Source organism: Phacochoerus africanus, chromosome 1, assembly GCF_016906955.1.
Source record: "Phacochoerus africanus isolate WHEZ1 chromosome 1, ROS_Pafr_v1, whole genome shotgun sequence".
Lineage (NCBI taxonomy): Eukaryota > Metazoa > Chordata > Mammalia > Artiodactyla > Suidae > Phacochoerus > Phacochoerus africanus.
Window position 1 is genome coordinate 59,665,273 of NC_062544.1, and position 18,534 is coordinate 59,683,806.

The 18,534-nt window shown below is 43.8% G+C and overlaps 1 protein-coding gene across 4 annotated transcripts in view; it reads right to left on the reverse strand.

The window, feature by feature from the left end:
• The window catches only part of RAI14 (retinoic acid induced 14), a 168,257-nt gene that overhangs the window by 16,645 nt on the left and 133,078 nt on the right, over nucleotides 1–18,534 (reverse strand). For all 4 annotated transcript variants that reach the window (XM_047767344.1, XM_047767330.1, XM_047767338.1 and 1 more), the window contains 3 exons: nucleotides 7,124–7,188; nucleotides 2,695–2,752; nucleotides 1,899–1,969 (listed from right to left, as the gene is read on the reverse strand). In XM_047767344.1, coding sequence (XP_047623300.1) covers nucleotides 1,899–1,969; nucleotides 2,695–2,752; nucleotides 7,124–7,188 — 194 coding nt within the window. The remainder of the gene's footprint in view (nucleotides 1–1,898; nucleotides 1,970–2,694; nucleotides 2,753–7,123; nucleotides 7,189–18,534) is intronic.

The window sequence follows — 18,534 nt, forward strand, 5'->3', positions numbered from 1 at the left end:
ATTAAGGAGTTAACTAAGACATCAAAAGCCAGAACTGCAAAGTTCCCTACTCCTTTTACACTTTATTCCTGACTTGCCCTGCTGCTCTGATATTTCACTGCCCAAGATAGTCTGTGCCCCCCCAGAGCCCGGCATCACATGTCGATAGAGCAGCCCTTCTCATGGAATTTCAGCCTCTCGGTGCTTGATCCCTCGACTCTCACTCAGTCTGGCGGTGACGCGAGAGGCAGTGGGACACACACATAGGCTCAAGGCAAGTACATCGTGTTTACTGAGAAGTGGTTCTCCATGGTCCTGGAGAAAGGAAGAATTGTCTCCACATGCCATGAACAAGCCCACTGCTCTCTAAGCAGTTTCTTCCGAGTGAACTACATGCAACCTAGTATCCTGCCACTCCATCGCTGTCTTCTCAGAAAGCATCCCCTCTCATAATCTTACTACGTATCAGAGCATGACATGAATTAAGAGTTCATTTGTCTATTATTGACAAATGATGAAATAAAGAGATCAACGCAAAGAATGCCTTGGTTACGACATTATAACAATGAGCAATTCCTTTAGGAAAAAAACCCAGATCCTGGACTCATATAAACTATGTAAGATGGTCTAGGAATCTCAATATTGCAGGATAAAACGAATGAAGAAAAGACAAGAATTTGTAGGAGACAATTTCCATAACCTTAGGATGAAGGGGAGCCTGACTCAAATCATGCAAACCATAAAGAGAACCTTTTGTTCTGCTCTTTCCTTGAACATACTCCACAAATGGGGTCAACAGTGATGTTAAGGTCAAGTAGGCAAAGGATAAAGTAAGTAAGAATATATCCAATTACTTCATGTTTCTTTACTTTCTTTCTTTTTGTTTTGGCCGCCCCACAGTCTATGGCATCCTTAACCCACTGTGCCTGGCCAGGGATCGAACCTGCATCCCAGCTCTCCAGAGATGCTGCCCATCCTGTTGGGAACATCTATCCAATTATTTTAAAATGGGGAGTTTTAAGAATACAGTTGCTGCTTAAAGATTAAGTGTCCACTCAAAGTGGAACTTCAGAATTTCTAAAAAATCATCTGTGAGGTCATAGTACCTTCTGGTTATAAAGTACCAAGATTCAGGGAGTGTGGATTTACTTACAGATCCTAAATGCTCACTTCACAATACCCCACCAGATATAATATATACATAGCCAAGTCCCATGCTACAGCAGGTAATTTAACCCTGTAATTGGGAGCCACAGGCATGTCAATTTATATTTAAAACAGCAAGGTCGAAATAGGCTAGAAGCGGTCTTTAAAACTGGGAAACTCTTTGCAGGAGTACCCAAGGTGATACACGGGGTACAGAAAGAAATAACAGAACTTCTACTGAGACTTATTTTTCATTCATAAAAATCAAGAAATTTTGAGTTCCTACAGTGGTGCAGTGGGTTAAGAATACGACTGCAGTGGCTTTGGTCACTGCACAGGAGCGAGTTCGATCCTAGGGCCTAGTGCATGGGGCTAAAAGGAGGGGCATTGCCACAGATGCGGTGTAGGTTGCTGTTGTGGCTCAGATTCAATCCCTGGCCCGGGAACTTCCATGCCATATGCTGTGGGTGTGGCACACATTCTGTTTTTTTAAATCAAGAAATATTTAATAATATTTAATATTGATGGCAGACCACATGTCTATCCTTAGAAACAAATATAGGAAGTGTACACTGCAAGATGTTCTGCTAACAGTTTAGGGACCAATGGGGATAATACTTAAATCTGTTCTGCATAAGAGGACCTGAGTCAGAAAGCAATAGATTTTTGCCAAGCACATGGGTCTCTAACGTCTTCATGACTCCGGCAAGGAGCCCATGGTGCTCTAGAAACCAGTGTCCATCTCCACCTCTAGTGGGTCACCCAGTACTCACCAAATCCTTGAGGTTTATGGGGCTTTTGTGCTCACAAAGAACCTGCACAGCTTGAAGGCAGCCCTGCGCCGCTGAGGGAAGAAAGACACAGAAAACAGAGCCGATCACAAAGCTACTCTCACACCCAGGGGCATCAAACACTTCGAGGAAGGAAAGGTCACCTTCTACCCAGTTTGAACGGGTTACTTGGTTGCATTGAAGAGAAATGACGTCAGGATGGTTAAGGAAGCGGTGTTTTAAATCTGTTTAATTTCAGTGCCCTCCAGACCTACAGCCAGTGCCTGCCAGTTGCCTTTAGGCAAACATTTGGTTTAGCTTTTCCTAGGACTTGGCTTTTCTACAACCAGCACTAGAAGAATTTATAAATCGAATCCTCCCACAGTTCAATATCCATGTTTTGTCACTTTAAGCTGTGTGGCAGGTGGTAAAATCCAATGGTGATAAATAAAGTGGATGAATGTTCCTTTGGATCCCCCAAGTAAAAAAAATCTGTATCACACATCACCTGAAACCTTCAGACGCTCATGAATCTCTCTTAAACAAGAACTTCACATCAATTAAAATACAATAACCATGACAATGTCTATTCGTTATTTGATAGGTGATTGATGAATTCTAGATGTATGCCTCAGGTCAACTCTACACATTTCGCAAACTAAGGAAAACAGGAATCATGTCTGGGAATAACAGGAAACCACATCAGGAATAATACGGTAGCAGTAATGGCTTAAATAAGGAAAATGAAAACTTAGTGTTTCTTAGGGCAGAAGAAGACAAATAAGAGAATGAGAATTACCTGCATAATGTAAAGCTGTTTTCCCAGAGCTGTCGACACTTTCGGCTGGGCATTTAGACTATAAGACAAAAGTCAATAAATACATATAATATACACTTCTATTCAGTCCATTCTTTTCCTGCAAGGTGAGATGTGACTCATTAGGAAGAGTACAAACATGAAGAAGTCCCAGTTGCTGTGCTCTAGGGTCTTGTGGAGGGAGAGGCATCACCAAGAAAACATGACACAGGGGACCCATCACCTCTTTGCTGCTTTGACTGGCCCCCTCTCTTACATCAACTCTGTCACCAAGAGACCATCCCCTCCAGCTGACAAACATGCTTGAGGAGCTCTCCATCTGGATCCCACCTTTCCCCCTGTCCTGCCCCAATTCTCTACCCCCCTTCTCCAAACCAACATTCTGCCCCCCACAAGCTGCTATGCATTCCTGGACTCACTGTAGTTGGGTGTCTGCCCTCAAAACTCCATGGAGATGGCCTGATCCTTGTCACCTTCAATGTTGCCAATGACAGACATTTTTGTCCTCCTCTTACCAACCTCTCACCTGCAATCCACTCCCTCTTCTCCAAAAGCTCCCTCCCATCACTGCTGGAATCCCGCCTGGCACATCCCATCCTCGTGTTCTTCATGCTGCTCTGGCCACCCCTTTCCCTTTAGCCAAACACGCACCCTAGGGCTCCCTCGTGTGCATTCTCTAAGCTCTCTTCTTCAGTAATCTCATCCACACCCACAGCTCAAAATCCCATCTAGAATCCAGCGACTCCCAAATGTGTATCTTTTTTTTTTCTTTTCCTGTCTTTTTGGGCCACACCCGTGGCATATGAGGTTTCCAGGCTAAGGGTCAAATCAGAGCTACAGCTGCCAGCCTACGCCACAACCACAGCAATGTGGGACCCGAGCCACGGCTGTGATCTACACCACAGCTCACAGCAACATCGGATCCCTGACCCACTGAGTGAGATCAGGGATTGAACCCACAACCTCATGGATACTCGTCGGGTTCGTTAACCACTGAGCTACACTGGGAACTCCTGGAATGTATATCTTGACGAAACAACAATACTACTGTGTAAGTATTAGCTTTATGTGCCAGGCACTGTTCAAAGAATTGTTTTAAAGCTCCTAACAACCCTAGGTAGATACTATTATTACCTCCATTTATAGATGAGGAAACTGAGGCACCAAAAAGCTGGTAATTTGCCCAGGTCACAGTAAGAGGCAGAGCCAGGATTCAAAGCCGGACAGGCTGGGCTGTCCATATCTCTACACAACATTTGTATGCCCATGGCTGGGTGCCCCTGAAACTCTAACCAGGAATATCGTGCCTCAATGGAGTGGAATAAAATAAATACTTAATTTTAACTTACAAAAAGAACAAACAAACAAATAAACAAAAAAAAAAAAACAGAGATGCAGATGGCATCTCTGAGCCCCAGGCTTGACAACCCTCTGCCTGTTCCACATTTTCCCCTGGTGTCTCATGAGCACCTCAAACGCAGCACGACCAAAAGTTCTGGCTTCCCCTCCCAGAGGCTTCCCCGCCTCTGTCAATGGCACCATCATCGGTCCAGCCTCGGAGCCAGAAACCAGTGCGTCACCTGTGATTTCTTCTCCTCTTCCTCCTCCCACATCTAATCCACCACCACATCCTGTTCATTCTTTCTCCAGAACACACCCTCACGTATTGTCTGCTCTTTCTCTATTAGCACTTTGTGGTCTGAGGCGGCACCTGCTCACCTAGTGGAGCTCCAGTTTGCTTTCTCCTTCTAAACTGTGAATGTCGCTCTTACTGCAAAGCCTTCCAGGGTCTACGCTGTACTTGGATGAAGCACTGTCTACCCATCATGACACACAAAAGGCCACACCGTGGGCCCCTCTTTCTCCTCATTCCCTTCACCCCAGGCCTGCTCACTGCCTTTCGTTTCTCCCTGGCTCATTTAGGGCCACACTCGCGGCATATGGAGGTTCCCAGGCTAGGGGTCGAATCAGAGCTGTAGCCGCCAGTCACAGCCACACCAGATCTGAGCTGCCTCTGCGACCTACACCACAGCTCATGGCAACACTGGATCCTTAACCCACTAAGCAAGGCCAGGGATCGAACCTGCGTCACCTCAGTTCTGTACTTGCTGTCCTATGTGCCTGGAATGTTCCCCCTTTGGCTCTCTGCACCACTGAGATTTCAGCTTAAAAATTGCCTCTTCAGAGTTCCCGTTGTGGCTCAGCAGTGATGAACCCTAGGAGTATCCATGAGGACACAGGTTCAATCCTTGGCCTTGCTAAATGGGTTAAGAATCTGGGTTGCTACAGGGTGCAGATGCAGCTTGGACCTGGTGTTGCTGTGGCTGTGGTGTAAGCGGGCAGCTGTAGCTCTGATGTGACCCCTAGCCTAGGAACTTCCATATGCCATGGGTGCAGCCCTAAAAAGCAAAAAAAAAAAAAAAAAAAAAAAAAAGGCAAAAAAATCACCTCCCCTTCCCTGAACAACCCCCCACTCCCACCTCCCAGTACTCTGTTAGTTTTCTTTTTGGTGTTGTGCAATTTGTCATGTATATGTGTGCCTTTGTTTACCAAATGGCAAGCTTGGGCAGGATAGGGGCTGCTCTGTCTGTAAGTAAATACTCACTGCTTAACACAGTGCATGGCGCCCAGGGAACACTTGTTGGGGAAGCAGTGGGCTACTGGGGAGGGAGAGAGCCCATCTGAATGTGAAGATTCTCACAAGGCTCTCTCTGCATTCACAGCCTCAAGGAGGGAGACCTTTGAGATGGTGGCCACTGGAGAAGGGAAGCCTCTCCAGCAGACAGAGAGTCAGAGCAAAGGGCCAGAGAGAAGAGTCAGTGCAGAAGATGCAGGGGTGAAGGGCGGTCCCATCAGAGGGCATGGAGCAGCCAAACGAGAAGTGAAGAAGTGACCAGAGGGGTATGGGACCCAAGGAGAGCAGCCCATTACGAGGACATCAAAGCCTCAGGTTTTAACAACTCTCCAGAAAGAATGGCATTCAGACAGTTTGCAGAGAACAGGCAACGTGAGAGGGAAATGTCTGTCTACCCTTCAGTGGTGAGCAGAATGGAGATTGGGTTACGACTTACCATGCTTTGGCCTAATTTTAGAACAGCACAAGGAACTGTTTAAAGGCTTCAAAGATTCCAGAGCAAAACCAATCCATTTGCATAACCAGATATAAAATTACATTAGAGGCTAGAATATCTGGTCCTTGTGGATTTCCAGCTTGTCAAGTTCATTCTTCCTTCAAATCAGAGCCAGATGCAAAGTCTGGATAGCTACGCCAGGTTGGGAATGGCAATTTAAAATACAAGTAAGTTTTTTAAAAAATGAAGGTAAGACCAAAGGTGTGGCGGCAGGGCCCTCAGGAAAGTCAATGATGTTCATTTATCCAGAAAGTGCCCAGATCCAGAGGAGGCAGAAAAGAAAAGTTCTATTGTAATTGTCTTTAGAGAGAAGCCTCATAATAAAAATCATCATCATCATCACAGATGTTGATCTCTGTTTCTTGAATTTCACTTCAAAGACCTGCTAAGGCTAAGCATTCCTAGCACAGGTGGTAGCTTGCATCATGTAATGCAAGACAAGAAGCTGTGTGATCAACAGAGCAGGACAAGCTGAAGAATGTGCCCACATTTCTGCATCAGAATTGTAAAGGCAAATTAAAGCAAGATGCTGGGTCCCAAAGAGGGCTTGGGAAGGCCAGGACAGCAGCTTAAGGGAACAGACAATACTCCAAACACATCTTGTTGCACTGTGCTGTTCCTGAAAATGGGCAGCTTGCATTTTGACTGGCAACAGCTGGAAGTTACTGTACACGCTGCTCTTGGGATTTCGGGAAACACTCATCTCTGAAGGTAGATGGAAGGTGTCACCCTAAGTGATGGGTATAAGCTTCCTGGCAGGATTATCAAACCAGGGAGATGACCTAAAATTATAAAGAAGAATAAAACCAAGAACTTGAACAAAAGCTGAGAACCCAAAGCTCCTCAAGTTACATACAAGGAAATGGTGGTTGAAACTTTGCCTCTTAAGAAGAGCTGCATTCTACTAGTAAGTGAGAGAGAAAATAATTACTAGGATATGCGAGATCCTGTGTTGGAAGGATTTCCAACAGCATGGAAATAATTTTCTTAAATTGACTATTTAAATGGTACAAATCCTTCGGGTAGGGGGGAAAAAAAAGGTGGATAAAGGAGTGAAGGGGCTGGATTCCAAGAAGATACTCCAAATTTTTATTAGGATCCTTTTCTCTATGAGTACAGTTGCTACAGAAGTGATCTTCTTGGTTACCTGATTTTAATAATGAAGCTTCTTAGGAAATCGAGGTTCAGGGATAACCTGTCTGTGTTTGTCCTTTCACACCTAAGATTACTTTCCAATTTGAAAAATGACACATTCATAATTTTCAGTTGTTCCATTTTACCTGAAGGAGCTTCTTTATGCATTCATGGTGGCTGTTCTTGGCTGCGAGGTGCAGAGCACTGTGTCCTAAATGGATTAAAAAAAAAAATTGGAAGAAAACGACCGCACATTTAAAATCTCTTATCTCCATAATGAAGACAACTATGAGGAAATAAACTGTGCTCCAACAAAGATGGAATTGTTGCTCTTGGGAGTTAAGGCCTCCACTTCTTATCTGCAAAGTTCAGTGTGACAAAACTGGGGAGGACACAGACCGTCCTGCCCCCTGGATAGCATTCAGGGTCCACACCAGCTGCCATTCTCCTGGGTACAGTTAAGCTCTGGGCTAGAACCTTGTGGAGACTCAGGATGTAGCTGGGAAGTTCTGCTTTCAGGTGTCAGCAGGGGTGGTGAATGCCCCACATCCACAATGTCACACCAGGACACAACTGCCACAACTGCCTTGGGCCTCAGAAGCCAGCAGAGGCAGCCAGCAAGCCAGCTGACAGCACACCCCACACCCACTCGAAACCTCACTTTGACTCCGTGTTTCTCTCTCCTCCACATGTGCTCCAGCTCTGTATGCAAATTACATGGAGTTCTCAGATATTCAAAGTTCTTAGGCAGAAGAAGGATAAAGGTTATAAAAACAACCCACTAGCAAAGCAGCATCTTTTCACATTCCTTTCACAGAACGTGACACCTTCTGACTTTTCTGTGGTCAGATGACATTAAGAAATTCTAATGCTGGAGTTCCCGTCATGGCACAGTGGTTAACGAATCTGACTAGGAACCATGAGGTTGCGGATTCGATCCCTGACCTTGCTCAGTGAGTTAAGGATCCGGCATTGCCGTGAGCTGTGGTGTAGGTCGCAGACGCGGCTCGGATCCTGCGTTGCTGTGGCCCTGGCGTAGGCTGGCAGCTACAGCTCCAGTTAGACCCCTAGCCTGGGAACCTCCATATGCCGTGGGAGCAGCACAAGAAATGGCAAAAAGACAAAAAAAAAAAAAAAGAAAGAAATTCTAATGGTACACCCAGCTCCCCCCAACCCCTGCCCTGATTAATGGGCTGTGGAGTTTCTATGGAAGATGGGCTTAGGGGCAGCCTGGGTGTGGCTACTAGACCAGCAGGCTCCCACCCTAGGGCTCTGACGAATTGCTCTTTGCTTGGCTTGGCTCCCCTTCCTCTGGGATCTGCCCTCTTACCTCCCTCAGATGCCACCAAAATGCTACCTTATGGATGAGCCCTTTCCTGACCTCGGCGCTCAAAATTCCAATTCTTCCTCCACCCTCTTTATTCCTACTCCCTGCTCCATTTCTTTGTCCTTCGTAGCACCCAGAACCTTCCAATACTCCTTTCCCACCTCGACCTTCTCCCACTCCCCCGACTCTTAGGGAGTTAACTGTTCTTTCCCCCTCAGAATATAAGCTCTGCAACCCAAGTGCCTCTAGCACTGCTGGTACACAGTAGGCTCTCGATACAGAAGTGTTAATTTGAATTAGATGTATGTTCATTACAAATGTCTGGGAGAGGGGTTTGGAGGGAAGGAACCAAAGTTACCACTGTGAGCCAACCCAATGATACCTAGGAAACTCTAAACCCTGCAGTTTGCAAACTGTTTGACCCAAGATACCTACGATATAACACCTGTAAGCAACCCACGCTCTTTTTTTAATGATTTTTATTTTTATCATTATAGTTGGTTTACAGTGTTCTGTTTCTACTGTACAGCAAAGTGACCCAGTCACACACACACACACACACACACACATATATATATACATTCTTTTTCTCACATTATCCTCCATCACGTTCCATCGCAAGTGACTAGATATAGTTCCCTGTGCTACAGAGCAGGATCTCATTGCTTATCCACTCCAAGTGCTAGAGTTTGCATCTACTAACCCCAGACTCCCAGTCCATCCTACTGCCTCCCTCTCTCCCTTGGCAACCACAAGTCTGTTCTCCAAGTCCACAAGTTTCTGTTCTGTGGAAAGGTTCATTTGCCATATATTAAGATTCCAGATATAAGTGATATGATATGGTATTTGCCTTTCTTTTTCTGACTTACTTAACTTAGTATGAATCTCTAGTTCCATCCATGTTGCTGCAAATGGCGTTATTTTGTTCTTTTTATGGCCGAGTAGTATTCCATTGTGTATATATACCACATCTTCTTAATCCATTCATCTGTCAAGGGACATTTAGGTTGTTTCCATGTCTTGGGTATTGTGAATAGTGCTGCAATGAACATAGGGGTGCATGTGTCTTTTTCAGGGAAAGTTTTGTCCGGATATATGCCCAAAAGTGGGATTGCTGGGTCATATGGAAGTTCTATATTTAGTCTTCTGAGGTACCTCCATACTGTTTTCCATAGTGGTTGTAACCCATACTTTCAAACAGGCTTGAAGCATGTTTCTCAGCCTCAGTGCTGACACTTGAAAGTATGGTAGGTGGGTCATCCTGTGCACTGCAAGATACTGGGACAACCAGAAGTGTCTCCAGACATTGCTAAATATTCCCTGGGTGGGTGGGAATCACCCCAGTTGAGAAGTACTGGCTTAGAGGAACATATTTCTTTTATATGTGGTTCAGTCTCCACATACCATTTCTCTTTTCTGAATTAGTCTTTGTGATATAACACTGACTGGAAATCCACTAATTATTTGAGAATCATATGGCTAGGAAAGAGTATATTTAAAATTGGAGGGTTTTCCCCCTATGTTGTTGGTGGGAATAAAAGCTTTGGAGAACAGTATGGAGGTTCCTTAAAAAACTAAATATAGAACTATCATCCCACTCCCAGGCACATATCCAGAGAAAATCATAATTTGAAAAGATACATGCACCTCAATGTTTGCAGCACTATTTACAATAGCCAAGACTTGGAAGCAACCTAAATGTCCATCAATAGAGAATTGGATAAAGAAGACATAGTATATACAGGCAATGTAATATCACTCAGCCATAAAAAAGGATGAAATAATGCCATTTTCAGCAACATGGATGGACCTAGAAATTATCATCCTAAGTGAAGTCACGCAGAGAAGGACAAATATCATATGAGATCACTAATATATGGAACCTAATAAAAAATGATACAAAAGAACTTACAGAAATAGACTCAAAGACTTTGAAACCAAAGAGGAAATGGGGCAGGGGTAAATTAGGAGGTCGGGATTAACATACACGCATTACCATATATAAAATAGACAAGTAATGAGGACACTGTATAGTACAGGGAAATTTATTCAGTACTGTGTAATATTCTACATGGGAAAAGAATCTGAAAAGGAATGGATATATGTATAACTGATTTACTTTGTTGTTCACCTGAAACTAATAAACTTTGTAAGTCAACTATACGCCAATTAAGTTTTTTTTTAAAAGAAAGAACCAAGTTATATGAGAAAAAGTAAAGTAAAAGGGTTTTAGGACCACAGTGAGCTGCACAAAATCATGGGTGAGGTCAAAAGCTCAGACTCCTTCTTTTCTGAGACCAGCTGCCCAGAGATTTTAAGGGTCTGTGTGAAGGCAGCTCTTTGATGGGGGTAGAACACTGAAAGGTGGGAATCCCGTGACCCCCTCCCTAAATGGATGAGGATGAGGAAGATCAGGAAAGGAGGGAAAGAGACCCTTGGGAGGAGGAAGACAAAGCCCTTCTCTTCCCCTTGCTCCCCTGCTTTCAGGAGGTCTAACACACAATCAGTGAGCTCACTCACAGGATGCATTAAATAGGCTTTGGTGGGTTAGCCTGCCCTCAGCCATCATTTTTTACCAGTGCTTTAAGGACAAGCACATTCTGTGTTTTAAAAAATGCCTTACAGCTGAACTTTTGGAAGCCATCCTGATTGTAAGTAGACTGTTTATGCCGTGCATGCGATGCATTAACTTTTGTCTGTCCTGTGGACAAAAGCTATTCTACACAAACAGCACCCATTGGAAAAAGGCACCGTTCTCCAAAGACAAGAGGGGAGGGAGATCTATACAACTCGTCACAGAATAAATAAATAGCAGGCTTTCATTTTCATTCCGAGAGTTCTAGTCATACCTGGAAATAAGTGCTGTGTTTCTAGAGAAACAAAATTCTTTTATTCCTTGGCCCTATGATGTGTCTTCCTAACCAGGAGCACAAAAGCATTTTTCACTTAAAACCGTCTCAAAATTCAAATGATGCAAAATCCCCTGGAGTGAGATGTCTCTCACGGCTACTATTAAAATAAAATTCTCTCTCCGAAGGCAGAATGTTCTGGAGAGAATATATTATAGCAGGGACAGAACCTCAAGGTAACAAGCCAGTGCGTAAGTCTGGCCCCCTTCGGCTATGGATCTGCCTGAAATGTCAGGAAGCAATTTCCCTACAGGAAAATAGCAGGGCGACCCTAATTCAAGTGCATTTCAGCAGAACTTTGCCTGTAAGTAAAAAGAGCACTGCTATTTATAAGTCAAACGTTGTGGGCTATTCCAGGTGGTTTAAGAATCCTGTTACTGAGTCTAAGAAGAATGGCCCAGCCACTGTGGCCATGGAACACCTTCCCCCAAACTCCCTCTGATAGTAACCATCTACGCAATGGTGTAAGATCTGTACAGAAACGGAGAACTAACTTAGACAGTGGAGGGGTTACTGATGGGCATGTGGGCATACTCTTTAAGTGCAGGGTACTCGGTTTTAAATCAATTAAGTCCTAAGACACAACACAGCTAACAGACACCAAAAAGCTGAAGTTTGAGAAATCATAGTTTCAGATGATTAAGAGGCATTTAGAAAAATAAAGGGGGAGTTCCTGTCATGGCACAGTGGTTAACGAATCCGACTAGGAACCATGAGGTTGCGGGTTCGGTCCCTGCCCTTGCTCAGTGGGTTAACAATCCGGCATTGCTGTGAGCTGTGGTGTAGGTTGCAGACGCGGCTCGGATCCCGAGTTGCTGTGGCTGTGGTGTAGGCCAGTGGCTACAGCTCCGATTCGACCCCTAGCCTGGGAACCTCCATATGCTGCGGGAGCGGCCCAAAGAAACAGCAAAAAAGACAAAAAAAAAAAAAAAGAAAGAAAGAAAAGAAAAGATAAACAAAGGGAATTAAATGATAATCAACTAAAGTTTAAAATAGCCATTTAAAAACCAGAGTTTCAGAATGATGAATAGAAACATAAAAGCATCAATTCATTTGGTTTTTATTCACAATTTTAAATATGTTTAAACAACACTGTTCTTAGAAATCCTTACCTTTATAGCAAGTTTTTAATCACTGGAGCACAACTCTATTCACCTAGTTATAGTCCCAGGGGAGAGAAGATCAGAGAATAAAGTTTTTTTTTTTTTTTTGTCTTTTCTAGGGTTGCATATGGAGGTTCCCAGGCTAGGGGTCTAATTGGAGCTGTAGACACCAGCCTACACCACAGCCATAGCAACGCGGGATCCAAGCCGCAGCTGCGACCTACACCATAGCTCACGTAACCCACTGAGCGAGGCCAGGGATGGAACCCGCAACCTCAGCGTTCCTAGTTGGATTCGTTAACCACTGAGCTACAATGGGAACTCCATAAAACAGGTATTTGTAAAAATTTTTATTTATTCGTCTTTTTCCAACTGAAGCATAGTTCATTTACAATATTGTGTTAGTTTCTGGTGTACAGCAAAATGGTTCAGATTATATTTGAGGCAGAAAAAGGTATTTCTAATAACCATTCATACTATTCAATGGAGTTTTGAAATCATCCCGTAATGTACAAAAATAAATTTGCATAGTATTTTATATACAAGCAAAAGGTTTTTTTTTTTTCGTGTGTGTGTGTCATTTGAAATATTTTCATGGCCAGTGATGCCAGTCACTGTACACGGCTGGCCCTGCTGACATCCCAAACACACATGTGAACAATAAGAACTAAAAATCATATGATCATTTTTTGGTTTTATTTCAAATGAAAATACAAAATACACTTAATGGGCTATCTTTGCAACTTACATTTTCAGTGTCCCACCCACTAAAGGACCTGAGTTTTAAGATGACTACGACCTTACAGGTCCTCAGGTGGTGTCCTATTTGAGTGGGATTAGGGGCATAACGAAATGGAGGGCCACCCAGAAATGCAAACAAAAGCTAAACCCATACCTGAAACCCTACAAAAGAGTAAGGTTCTCAAGTTTCCCTTCCTGAGACCTCTGTGCATTATGATATTTCCATACCCCAGGCCTCACTCTCCTAAGTCTTTCTTCTATGAAAAAAAATTCTGTGGGCAAAGAGATCAGAGAAAATTTAAGGTATGGAGTGTGACTGAAATTGCACATCATCCTTCAATCTCTGTTCCCACTCCTTCTACAGCAAAAGCTTCTATAGTTTTGGTGTTTTGCTTTTTTTTTTTTTTCATTTAAAATCTTCTATAGTTTGTTTGTTTGTCTTTTGTATTTTTAGGGCCACACCCTCGACATATAGAGGTTCCCAGGCTAGGGGTCGAATTGGAGCTGTAGCCGCCAGCCTACGCCAGAGCCACAGCAACGAGGGATCCGAGCTGCGTCTGCAACCTACACCACAGCTCACAGCAACGCCAGATCCTTAACGCATTGAGCGAGGCCAGGGATCAAACCCGAAACCTCATGGGCAACCTCATGGTTCCTAGCTGGATTCGTTTCCACTGCACCAAGATGGGAACTCCCTAAAACCTTTTACAGTTTTAACTAGACAAACTGCTGCCCAGAATTCCTAGCTTCCCTTAAGCCAGGTATGGCTCCAGATGATTCTGCGTCCAGTAGGATCTGAATGTGTCCTCTGGTCCTGGGCTTCTTGCCCTTCCACCCACTGCTGGGATGCAGCCTCAGGCAGAGCCATCCTGGGCCATCAGAACCAAGGTAACATCCTAGATGGTGGAGCAACCAAGTCTGCGTCCCTCTGTGTGGAGCTGAGCTGCCACACCAATCTGGGACTTTCGAAGAAGAGAGAGAAAAAGTCTATCTTAATTAGCCACTGGGTCACATTGTTTCAAATGAATATACTTGCCAATAATGGGAGCCTGGAAGCTAAGGCTTCAAAAAAGCACAGATAGGAGTTCCAATGAGGCACAGCAGGGTAAGGATCTGGCATTGTCACCGCAGCCTCTTGGGTTCCTGGCTGTGGTGTGGGTTTGATCCCTGGCCTGGGAACTTCCACATGCCACAGGCATGGCTAAATACAAACAAACAAAAAACAAAAAAGCACTGATAACAGACGAATTAGAAGTTCCTTTGTGGTGCAGCCAGTTAAGGATCCTGCACAGCTGCAGCTGTGGCAGATGCAGGTTCGATCCCAGGCCTGGGAATTTCTACATGCCTCAAGTGTGGCCAAAAACAAACGAACAAATAGAAGATTTTTAAAAAATTTTTCCAATGTTCTGTCTATGCTTCTGTTTAAGAATGTATCTCATTCTTCTGGGTGTTAACTACAGGCATCGAAAAACAAAAACACACCTTGGAAAACCTCGGAATCTGGCAGCAGTGATTTTAAAGAAGCAGAGAGAAATGCCACTTCTTACGTATAAGAAGAATAAGCACAAACAAAGCAATGAAAGGAGCTGGATAAATAACCTAGGTCCTGTTCAAAGACAGCGCTATGAGCTTAGGTGCAGACTCCCAGCTGAAGGCTACATATACACCTATGGCTTATTGGGCAAACAGGCAATAAAGAATAAGGACACCCCCCCCCAAGCCAAAAACATGAGTCATGAGCTTCCCCCAATGTGAGGAGTTTTCAGATTTGTACCGTGAGAACAGGTGGCTTGGTGGTATTCAAAGCTTCTGTTGCTTGTTTTTTAAATATGTGAAACCTTTCAAAGCCTCACGTCTGAAAGAGAATAAAGGTGATGTGGGCGACGAAGCAATAATCCAACACAGAAGCCTAAGGCAGCGAGCCGTCCCCATGGGTTGGGCGCTACTAAGAGGGTCACACATGTCATCTCACCTAAGCCTCAGAAGCCACCTCACATGATGACTGAAATGCTGTATTGTTACTATAGCCACGGCCTTACCCTTTTGCTCCTAAGATTGTAAAGCATTTATGAAAATTCTCCCATCAGACTTCCAAGCATTTGGTGTAGAAGGATAGTCGTTAAAGAAGGAAGAGATGGAGTTCCTGCCATGCACGGGGTTAAGAATTCAGCTGCAGTGGCTTGGGTTGCTACGGAGGTGTGGGTTCAGTCCCTGGCCCCACACAGTGGGTTAAAGGATCTGGTGTTGCTGTGGCTGCAGCTCGGGATTCAATCTCTGGCCTGGGAACTTCCATATCTTGCAGGTGCAGCCATAAAACAAAACAAAACAAAACAAAACAAAAAGAAAGAAGGAAAAGAAAAGAAATAGATGCCAAGAATGCTTTGCTTCAAATCCAATAACCAGTTTAAAAACTAGAGAACTGTACCAATTTAACTATCCTAGGCTTTATGGATAAAAGGGATAAAAAAAGGTCACTCTAATAATGTATTTTGAAAGCAGTTTTTTGTTCCCTTCAGAAACTCTTCAGGGCAGTTAGTAAGTTTATGGTAACAGATTTTTGTGCAAGTTCTTGGTGCGTGTTGGGATTGAGGAGGACTCTATCTTAGAAGTAATGTGGCAATTCTTAAGGCAGGTTTACTGAAAAGACAATCCCTGTAACAGCCGAGCCATTTAATTCACCCATTCATCCAGTGTTTGGGGCTATGAAAGACCACTAAAGCATGGTGACAAATGTCCTTGTCCATCCCGTGGATTCCGACACACACTCTTCGGAGGGAGAGATGGAAGTGAGATAACCAATGGGAAGGACGCGAGCTGTAAAGGCCATCACGTGTATCTTGCTTTGTGGTGACAGAGAAAAGGCTGAGAAGTGCTGCTCTAGATAACACAACAGACCTGCCATGCACACTTACTCCTGCAGCTTTTCCTGCATTCTCTTTGCAGGCTTTCAAGAAATCGTGAGAAGTCAGTGTCTCACTCAGACCAAAGCCAAGCAATAAGCCCGGGACCAGAGTGCTGACATCCTTGCTAAAGATGTCAGGTGAGAGAGAAGTCACTGGCAGATGTGGGATATTTGCAACTCATGGAATGTTTGGACCATGGTCCGGGGCGACAAAGTGCTGTGGATTCCACCAATTTTGATTAGAGGTGGAAAAAAAAAAAAGGAGTGTTTCCACTAACCAGCCCAGAGGAGTCCAGAATGGGTCTGCAGCATCCCCTCCAGTGTGGCCTATTGGAGGGCACCATCATTTCAGTCCACAAAGAAGCGGGCACTGCGTGGGGGTGTCTAGGACTCAGTGTCTGACTCACCAGGTTCTCAGAAACTGAATTGGGGCTGGGGTAGCAAATCCCACATGGTGTTAGATGGCCACTGAAAACAATATATTTATTTTTGGCCACACCCACGGCATATGGAAGTTCCTGGGCCAGGGACTGAACCCACGCCACAGCAGCAACCTGAGCTTCTGCAGTAACAAGTGCCAGATTCTTAACCTGCCATGCCACAAGGGAACTCCTAAAACTCTATTAAGAGCTTTCAGTGCAGGAATGATAATTTTTTTAAAGGCAGGATGTAGACTGTGATCTCAGCTATGTACAAATGTGCCAGAAAAATCTGGTAAGAAATATAGCACAACAGTACAATTGTTTTCTTCTTGATAGGAGCAGAAGCACTGGTTATCTTCTTGACAGCTGTCTGCATTTCCCAAATTTTCTACAATGAGCGTGTATTAAAGAAATCTTTTCCCCTTTAATCAAAACATGGGGGAGAGACATTTGGTTACGATGTTACGAAATACATTATGAAATAACTAGACTCCTGTCTAATCTTTCTTAACATCAAATACAGCGAAACAAGACTGTGTAACAGCTCCAATTGAGTCACTCTAACAAATTCTTTGAGATTATGATTTTCTTAGCGAGAAAGTCTATCTACTTAGGAGGACGTATATTCTCATCAAGGGGACTTTACCAATCATACTCTGTGTAGGTAGTATGACTTCAAAAGCAGTAACAATAAACTTTAAAAATAAAATAACTGGGTCCTGGGATTAAAGGCGACTGTAATTAGCAACATAAATTAGTATTTCCCTCAAGGTAGTCACTTAAGGAAACCATTCAATCTTCCACTGGTATTGCCATTTCTCAAAATATTTTTTTGGAGCTTTCTGTGACTTGGGAAAATCATTCTGTTACGTCAGTCACTCCCTATTTTTGACCAAAAATGGTTTTTCCAGTTTGACACCTCATTTACCTGACTTGACTTCAAGTGGCTCTTGGCCTGTCCTAAAAAAACCAAATCTATTCTCAAAAATAAAGAGTCCCGGGGACTCTTTATTTTTATTTCGAGAGCCATAGACTTTTTGAAAATAATGTGGAAACGCAAGTTTTCCAACCATATTTTGAGTAATAATTGTATCTTCGCAATTACCTACCTGATTGACCAAACTGCCTCCAAGATGATGAGGTGTCAGTGGTAGTTTTTTGGGGGGGCGGGGGCACATGGAAAGGGACCCATTATGGATTAGTGAAAAGCCTAAATAAAGACTACAGAATAGACTGATTTCCTATTTCAGCAAAAACTAACAAAACCCTATTACAAGACAAAGGTTTTCAAGTACAAAAAAGAACTGAAAAGCTAGCAGTAGTTGCTTCGGTCTTTTGGTGTGGTCAACAGGGACAGAATCCCAGACTGGGGACCCCAGGGGCTCCCTTCTGTAGAACAATGTTCAAAGGTAAGACTACACTTCCTTTTCTCACTATGTGCCTTGATCATCATTTAGCAACACCAGCTTCACGTTAGAATCACTTGGGAGCTTTACAAAAATTGCCATTTGGCTGGAAATGTTCAGACAATGGAGTCTGAATTTCAGAGGATAGAGCTGGAGTATATGTGTAGGGTTGGATGGATGCGTGTGTGTGTGTGTGTGTGTTCTGTGTTTGTATGCTGTTTATTCTTTTCTTTCTTCCCCTTTCCCCCTCTCCCCTTTTGCTCCCCTCCAGTTACCAGGTGATTCAGAAGCACATTAAAGGCTACAAACCACTGGCAGCTGGTCCATATGACGATCATGGCTTCTGTCCACAGAGCTCATCTCAGCTAGTTGATGAAAAGAGTGCCTACAGGATTCACTCTATTCATTACTTCATACCATGATTTATGAAACAAAAATTAGGAAGGACTGTATGGACCACACACATATATATATATATATTTATATATATATATATATATATATTTTTTCAGCCATGGCATGAGTGGCTTCATGTGGGATCTCAGCTCCCAGACCAGGGATTGGATTGAACCCAGGTAGTGAAAGGACTGAGTCCTACCACCAGACACCAAGGAACTCTCATGCATATAAGTTTAGAAAATGATTTTTTAAAAAATCTTTTTAGGGCCACACCCGCGGCATTTGGAAATCCCCAGGCTAGGGGTCAAATCAGAGCTGTAGCTGCCAGCCTACACCACAGCAACGCGG